General features: G+C 45.4%; 1 protein-coding gene across 7 annotated transcripts in view; it reads right to left on the bottom strand.

Moving 5' to 3' along the window:
* ccser1 (coiled-coil serine-rich protein 1) overlaps positions 1 to 8,934 on the bottom strand; it is an 86,267-nt gene that overhangs the window by 21,145 nt on the left and 56,188 nt on the right. For 3 of the 7 annotated variants that reach the window (XM_034296355.1, XM_034296356.1, XM_034296360.1), the window contains one exon: positions 6,417 to 6,447. The exons of 2 other annotated variants lie outside the window; for them this stretch is intronic. In XM_034296355.1, coding sequence (XP_034152246.1) covers positions 6,417 to 6,447 — 31 coding nt within the window. Of the gene's footprint in view, positions 1 to 5,866; positions 5,983 to 6,416; positions 6,448 to 8,934 lie in introns of all 7 variants that reach the window. 2 more of the 7 variants (XR_004576679.1, XR_004576678.1) reach the window with 2 other exon arrangements.

Below are 8,934 nucleotides of genomic sequence, written 5' to 3'. Positions count from 1 at the left end.
TCTGATCTTGCATGAGCAAATCAAGCCTGGTGAGGGGATGAGATTAGAAGACCAAGTTATATACAAGTCATTTATATGCACTGCGGCGTTGGTATTTCATAGTAGATTTGGCATGGTCATGTTTTTTCGATCGGCAAAATCAGCTGTCATTTAAAGAAAACATTCAGAGTTTTATTAACTCTGGGTGGGGTGGTAAGATGGTGGCTAAAACATTCAGAGTTTTATTAACTCTGGGTGGGGTGGTAAGATGGTGGCTAAAACATTCAGAGTTTTATTAACTCTGGGTGGGGTGGTAAGATGGTGGCTAAAACATTCAGAGTTTTATTAACTCTGGGTGGGGTGGTAAGATGGTGGCTAAAACATTCAGAGTTTTATTAACTCTGGGTGGGGTGGTAAGATGGTGGCTAAAACATTCAGAGTTTTATTAACTCTGGGTGGGGTGGTAAGATGGTGGCTAAAACATTCAGAGTTTTATTAACTCTGGGTGGGGTGGTAAGATGGTGGCTAAAACATTCAGAGTTTTATTAACTCTGGGTGGGGTGGTAAGATGGTGGCTCAAACATTCAGAGTTTTATTAACTCTGGGTGGGGTGGTAAGATGGTGGCTAAAACATTCAGAGTTTTATTAACTCTGGGTGGGGTGGTAAGATGGTGGCTAAAACAATCGCATTACTCCATCCCCTTTCGGTCAATAAATCTGCAATGATCCAACCTCACTCATCTTTACTGACTGACAATTATTGACCAATGAAATGTATTAAGGCACTGACGCCCATCTGTAAAGGAGTATTATCCGAGAGCTCTACGGAGATCAGGGGTAACCAAAAAGAATTGGGTTAGGTTCAATCTCTAACCAGAGGTATTCAGAGCACCGACCGCAGAGTGAGATGTAAATGTGAACGTACATTTCCTGTTTAGATGAGAGCCAGGGGAGCTCACATGCTGCACAGTGCCAAAGCCGGGGCCTCGCAGTGCTGCGGTACCATGTGGTAACCAGGGGGTTCCATGTGGTAACCAGGGGGTTCCATGTGGTAACCAGGGGGTTCCATGTGGTAACCAGGGGGTTCCATGTGGTAACCAGGGGGTTCCATGTGGTAACCAGGGGGTTCCATGTGGTAACCAGGGGGTTCCATGTGGTAACCAGGGGGTTCCATGTGGTAACCAGGGGGTTCCATGTGGTAACCAGGGGGTTCCAACGGGAGGCTTGCATATGGCTAACCCCAAAGGACATCAAATAACAGGAACGGACTTGCTTGAGTCAATAACTTTGAGAAATGGACATTAGGTGATTGAAAATAGTATCTGAACTTTGGTCTGATTAGTCCAAATTGGAGATTTTTGGTTCCAAATGTCATGTCTTTGCGAGACAGAGTGAGTGAATGAATGATCTCTGCATGTGTGGTTCCCACTGTTAAGCAAAAAGGCATGATTGTATGGGGTTGCTTTGCTGGTGACACTGTTGGTTATTTATTTAGAATTCCATGCACACTTAACCAGCATTGGCTACAACAGCATGAAATAAAGAAATAGCTGTGAATGAGTAGGCATCTCAAAACCTTTGACTGGTACTGTACGTTTCATAACTAGTCTCCTTTAGCAGTACAGCTCAGTCCTACACAAATTGGCTTTGTGTACTTTGAGAGTTCAACAGAAAAATAATGTTATAATGTAAACAAATCTGAATTAGTCAAAACAGGAAAGATGCCTCAGGAGAGAGATTGTGCCACTGGCCAAGGAGTTAATCTACAGATGGCTTGCAAGGGTCTTTCCTGGGAACCCATAAGGACACCGTTATCCAGCACAGCGAGTGGTCATTCTACACACCTCAGACCATACTAACCGGCGAACAAAAATGAGTTCCCACCTGAAAATGTCTGAATGGGATTCAATGGTTTCCAGATCCAGGGGTGAGCCCATAATTGAATAAATGAATGGATGAAAGAGAACAAAATTCATGCCTACGCATTTTAGCTAAGTATTTTGTTTTATTAGGGTTGAGAAAACCCATTGTAGCTTGACTGGTCGTCATTGTCTTGTTTGGCAAATCTGTCTGGTGAGCAGCACTTAATTAAATCAGAACCCTTCAGTACAACCCTTAAAACAAATATAATAATATGAGATGCACTAATTAAATGTAATGCTAATTTAATACACAAAGAAAATTATTTTACCACAGCCTCGACAGCTTCAATCACACTTGTGTGTAATTAATCAAATAGCAAAGTAGCACATAGATGGTCCTTACAAAGGTGAATGCATATCAGAGCTAAATGCCAACGAATGTGAAACCGTCACTCTAGTGATGTAGGCTTTGAAAACAACCTTTAGCCTTAGCCTTGCAATCACCCAATGGGCTAACTGCCCTCAGGAGAAAAGACACTAAAAGCTCCTCAAAAAAGCAGACAAATGTAATGAGTTGAGTCATGACAGGAAGAAGACTTGGCGTTTACCACACCCGCCTCAGTGTGTGGCGAAGGGGTTTTATGTCTTAACAGCTAACAAATTACCACGATGCGTGTCCGCTGAATGATTCATGTCTTCACGTTCATGGCCTGCTGTGACACAAAAAAAAAATAAAAAAATGAAAAAAGGGGATTTCTTTCAGCATTGTTGTGTTAAATGGACAATTTTATGACCAATGGGCAGGGCAGTATACGTCTCTATTGTTCACAGAGCGGACAGAGTGTTACAAGCTCGGACTAAAGGCTCCAGGAATAGAATGTGCCCTGCAGCAGTCTTAATAATACATCACTCCGCCTGTCACATTGGGAGCTTTCAAAACAATCCGAACAGCCCCACCCCGCACAGACACCTCCACCTGCAGTAACAAGAAACCGAGAAAACTCATATGGTGGGATAAGCCAAACACAGACTGGATCTCGTGGTGTTGAAACGCCTCAGGGCGGAATGATAGATTTATGTTTGCACACACGTCCTACTGTTCTATTAAGTGCAGGGGGGTCAGCTTTGAACGGTTCCTCCAGGTGGATTTAATTACCTATGGGCTGAATGAAAAGCTTTTATTTATTTAATTTTTTTTACTTTTTAAAATGAACTGAGCCTACAGAAAACTTCATATACCTATAAAGTCCTAAAGCACTTCGTAGGCCCGTCATATTGGGATCATTTAAACCAGGAAAACCCAGAGGACACTAGAACTCCAGGAACAGGGTTGGGCAGCCCGGACTAAAACCGCCCTGCACCAATGGTTAACACCACCACTGCTATCACAACAGCAACTGTGCATGACGACAGGATATAATATTTAACGGTAAAGGTCACAGATTTTAGGGCCTGCAAATGACCCCTGAAACAGTGTTTTTTATATTTGGTTTCGATACATAGAAGTGTCATCACTTTCCTGTACGCCCTATGCACCGTTTACAAACACCACATTGCATCCACATTGCACACACACACCACATTACATCAGAATGCTAAACTGAATGATGCGTCCAATCTCAGTTATTGCTGTGATTCATATTTAGATTTAGCAGAAATGTACCCCCCCAGGCTGTTTAAAGTTGGCAGCAACATTTTTAATCCTTGTCCTAGAGATCTCTTAAACATCTGATGCATTGTTTAATTAAGGTAATGCTGCCAAGCATCATCTCCCTCCATCTAGACACATGTTCAGAAACGGTCAACGCCAGTATATGACAGTACCTGACTTCCATACACAATATAATCGACAATACATTGTTACCATCATGAACTCACAGTAAACCCAAAGTTGAAAACAGGGAACGGGGTTACCACCAACCCCAACATAAAATATGACTGTTTGAAATCAGCAAAACAATTTGGCTGCTTTCAACACAAAAACTGAACTATAGCACAACCTCCAGATGCACGCCTACCCGGTCAAGGTCAAACGTTACCATAACAACAAGGCTCAGAGAAACTCGATCAGGCCCATGGCTCAGTCTTAAAATCTGGTATTTAAGTGTGATAATATCCCGTTCTGATGAGGACTTTGTAGAGCTAATTAGCTGGGTCCCATTTAGCCCGACCCTCAGAGGAATCATGATCCCTCCATGCAGGTCCTGACCTTGACTACAATCCACCAGAGAGCCGTGACGGATCCACGCAGAGTTCCTGAGGACGCAAGGCACCAACCGGAAGCGGGACCTGTTCACAATGATCCCATCGACCGGTTACTCGTTTACCGGAAAGGGCAGGTCACATACACACGCACGCACTCACGCACGCACGCACACACGCACGCACGCACGCAGACCCCACACGCATGTCGACTTGGTAAAATGCCCCCACCGTGTGTTTGACTGTTCTCGAGGACAGGGCTAATATCCCGTCATGATCTCAGTCCACAGCGCCAGCCGAGCCCAGGGCCCCCAAGCCTCATGCATAAGTGCTGTATTACGAGACCTGGACGGTGATTAATGGCGGTCCATTATAAGTGCCCTTCAGTGCAGCGGGTCTGAATGTCACATGATCTGATCAGGATCAGGTGGGTATTACTAAGTCTGTGCGCGGGGCTAAGTGAATCTTGTCGCTGGACTCCGGGACCTCTTTCTGCATTAATTAAACAGACGTCCCCTTCGTTAAAAAAGTCCAGGGCTGGAATCCGAAATGAACTTAAAGACTTACTGAGCGAGGCAGAACAAGAACAAACGGCAAACATATGCTAAATTAGACACGCCAGCACTCAAACACACACAGTGACACACACACACACAGTGACAGGCGCAAGCACGCACGCACCGTGACACACACAGTGGCGCGTGCACACACACACACACACCCACCCACACACGGTGACACACACACACACACACACACTAACAGAGCAAAGAGACTCAATGGCCATGTCATTGCAATGCACTAGTCAGCAGTGATGGTGATAAATGCCGTTTTTACAGGCTACACATTGCCCTGTCAACACACTGGGTCGGAAAGCACTTCACTTTCAGCCCACAGACCAAGCGTCGTGGTAGCAATCCAATGTTTTATGCTCACTCGGAGCTAGAGCACATGAAATGTTCATGTGGGTTAAATACAAAATGTGAAGTGGACCAGGGTTGCCCACACGCCACCTATAGGACAAAGTGTGTGAACGCGCGCACGGCAATGCATACCTAATAATTACAGTCTACATTAGGCCTTGGCCGAGACCAGCAGACCCCGGGCCACATATTAAATGTACTCCTGAGCCATGTCACCAGAATCAACTGAATACCAAGCATGTGACCCCTTGACCCCTTGGGCCACACGGAGTGAGACATCTGGGCCACACGGGAGTGAGACGTCGGGGCCACACGGGAGTGAGACGTCGGGGCCACACGGAGTGAGACGTCGGGGCCACACGGAGTGAGACGTCGGGGCCACACGGAGTGAGACGTCGGGGCCACACGGAGTGAGACGTCGGGGCCACACGGGAGTGAGACGTCGGGGCCACACGGAGTGAGACGTCGGGGCCACACGGAGTGAGACGTCGGGGCCACACGGAGTGAGACGTCGGGGCCACACGGAGTGAGACGTCGGGGCCACACGGAGTGAGACGTCAGGGGCTCCAGTGGAGAGATTTGGGAACCACCGCACCGGATCGCCAGGGCAGGCTAGCCGGCACTTCGCTATAGCGTAACACTACACACAGTAATCCGCCGTAATGATGCATCATGGGAACAACTTTCATACTAAGTACCCACGCGATGACACGCATCTACGCAACTACAACGCGTACCCGCCGGCCGGCTGAACACCCAAAACCAAGATGCGAAGAGGAGCTCGGCTGCACTTCGGCGCACAAACCATAAGAGAGCATTCTCAAACCATAAACCAGCACCTCCCGGAGAGCATTCCCAACTTCCAATATTCATTCACCAGCTGTCCTGCAGAACACTCACCTACCTGCTGTAGTTTGACCTGCTTAGATGAAGACACGACAGCACAGTAACATGTGCACGCATTGCTGTCCTTACAAGACCCGACTTCTCTGATCGGCTTCTTCATTTTGAGAAAACTGTGGATTATTATGAGGTGGTGAGTGCTCCACCTCCCTTTATTAGGAATAAGCCGTAAACGGCCTCTTAAATAACAATGAGGTAAAGGGCATTTAGTCACTAAATATGTTGTGAAAGAAAGACCACCTAAAGGGCAGACATTTAACATGATTTGACATCAATCAACATTGCGGAAAGAGCATGCAAATCAAAATGCTATATGTTATTCATGGAAAATATTGCTTGTGTTCTTCTCGACACTGACCGTGTTATTCCCCAGATTGGTTATTTTGTTGTGATTTATACAGGATTACATTATTAGAATGTTTTCTGCGATAAATGGGAAGGTTTGGAGGGACAGATTTGCTAACCTGCCTTGATTAGAGTCAGACAGAAAGACAGACAGACAGACATGTTGAATGGCTGGTTGAAGAATACAGACAGGCCCCCCTACCTGTAGGTCGCCTTCGTCACATCATATGATGCTGGTTACAGCGAAGCCAAGATGGTGATGGAAAAACAAAAGAACACAACAAATGGAGATGAGGTGAGTTTGGCTGAGACAAATACATGAATACACACAATATGAAGACTAGTCCTGAAACACCACCTGGTAGATCAACAAAGACTAGTCCTGAAACATCCCCTGGCATATCACTTGAAGACTAGTCCTGAAACATCCCCTGGCAGATCACATGAAGACTAGTCCTGAAACATCCCCTGGCAGATCACATGAAGACTAGTCCTGAAACATCCCCTGGCAGATCACATGAAGACTAGTCCTGAAACATCCCCTGGCAGATCACATGAAGACTAGTCCTGAAACATCCCCTGGCAGATCACATGAAGACTAGTCCTGAAACATCCCCTGGCAGATCACATGAAGACTAGTCCTGAAACATCCCCTGGCAGATCACATGAAGACTAGTCCTGAAACATCCCCTGGCAGATCACATAAAGACTAGTCCTGAAACACCCCCTTGTAGATCAAATGGAGCCCAGTCCTGAAACATGAAGCCTAGCTCAGAGACATTTTTATCACATCTCTTCACATGAAAACAATGAAATGAGATGGTGACTGTGTAAAGTTTAAATAAAACATCTGTTCCAGTATATGAGCAATAATCTTGGAAAAGCCACAAAATAAAAATGGCCAACCACTACGTCCCCAACTCAGACAATATTTGTCTCAGGGGAAACTTTTAAATGAAAAGGGACTGCAAAGGAATGATGGTTTCAAGTTTATTGGGTGTTAACATGAAGAGAAGACATAAACAAGCCAGGTGTTGTGGATGAGGAGAATGAAACAAGTCAAGCATGCTAAGAATTGTCAATGAGACCACATGCACGTGGGACAAGATGGCGTCCGCTGGAAAACTGGATGATTGCTACGAAAGACCTGAGAAAAACCAAAGTGAATGATCACGGGAGACGAGCGCAAAAAGGGGAAGAGGAGAAGGACTGAAAGTTGAAGAGTGGGAAACGACATATAGAACAGACAAGGGATATAAAAAAGGGAGTATAAGTAAAAGAGAGAGGACACAGAACAGGGGATATAGAACAGAGGTAGGACAGAAAGGTAAAATATAACAAAGAGGACACGGAACCGAGAGGTGAAATACATAGAATAGAGAGGACATAGAACAGAAAGGATATACAGAACAGAGAGGATTTAGGACAGAAAGGATATACAGAACAGAGAAGATATAGGACAGAAAGGATATACAGAACAGAGAGGATATAGGACAGGGGGTATATAGAAGAGGATAAAGAATAAGGCTGGGAATTGCTAGGACCTCAACAAACAGCACAAAGCGATTTGATCTGCATTGCGTTTCTCAAAATGCTATAGATTTTATTTTATTATTATTTCCACTGCGATTCAATACCGTGCTTCATTTCTTGTTGCTTTGTAGATCCAAACATTACTCACCGTAAGTCTGCAGCACAAGAACAAGAGCAACGGGAGAAAAAGTATTGATCAGTAATGAAGGTGCTGAAAACATTTCCCTTTTGCAAGTTTCCCTTTTCGCAAAAGCAATACTGTGTTACATATTCCAAACGATGCAATAAGACAGAACGTCAAACACAATGTCATAATAAGTAACTGTATCAATATCTTCCCCATCCCAGAGAACGGCCAGTGGAATGAACCATGGTGCAGTGATACTACAGATAACCACAGAAAGGTCAGAAAGATGAAAATATACCAAGAGGAGAAAAAAAAACCTTTTCTGAGAAAGAGCACTAGTGTCAGAAAGCAGAGGGCGTGCGATAAGAGGAGCAACAAGTGAACTTGAGAGCAGACAACTCTGTTGACGTGGTGATCCGGCTTAACCATTAATAAAAGGCTGAGAGAGAGAGAGAGAGAAAAAGAGAGACTCATTTAGCCCCGTCATCCTTACTGACATCCAGCGGGATGACAGTAATTACATCAACTGGCTCCTCCAGTCAATTAATATTTGCACTGATGTCACCATTTGCAGTGAGTCAACGAGGGAATGGGGGGGGGTGACAGAAGGGGGCGATGTTTCGAAATATAAGCCAGGGGCACAGCGTCCGACCCCTACAATAAGAGCAGGGACAGTCCAGTTGCTGGGGGAGCGCCCGGCAATAACACGGGTAAAGAGCTACAGCGACGTCAACCACTCAACGTCTTTATTTCCTGCCCGCCTGGCACTGTCACGGCACCAATAATGTAGCGGTATGACAAAGCGCTTGTAAGGGGGAAAGGACTGGTGCAGGAGAACTCTTCAGAATTAACTACGCGCTCGCCCAGGGTGGTCGAGAGGCCCAAGCCGCTGTCTCCTAGCAAGGTTTTGAACGAAGCCAACTGCTCCTTCGACAACAACAAAAACATCTTTCCCCGCTATCCAATAAAGGATCTAAATTCCTGAGAACACATTTTCCGGTATTAGTTTGTCAGGGTAATGACTGGCGGCCAATGAGCGGACAAAGTTTTATTTTATATT

Source organism: Esox lucius, chromosome 13 (genome assembly GCF_011004845.1).
Source record: "Esox lucius isolate fEsoLuc1 chromosome 13, fEsoLuc1.pri, whole genome shotgun sequence".
Taxonomy (NCBI): domain Eukaryota; kingdom Metazoa; phylum Chordata; class Actinopteri; order Esociformes; family Esocidae; genus Esox; species Esox lucius.
This window is presented reverse-complemented; position numbering and strand designations above follow the sequence as displayed.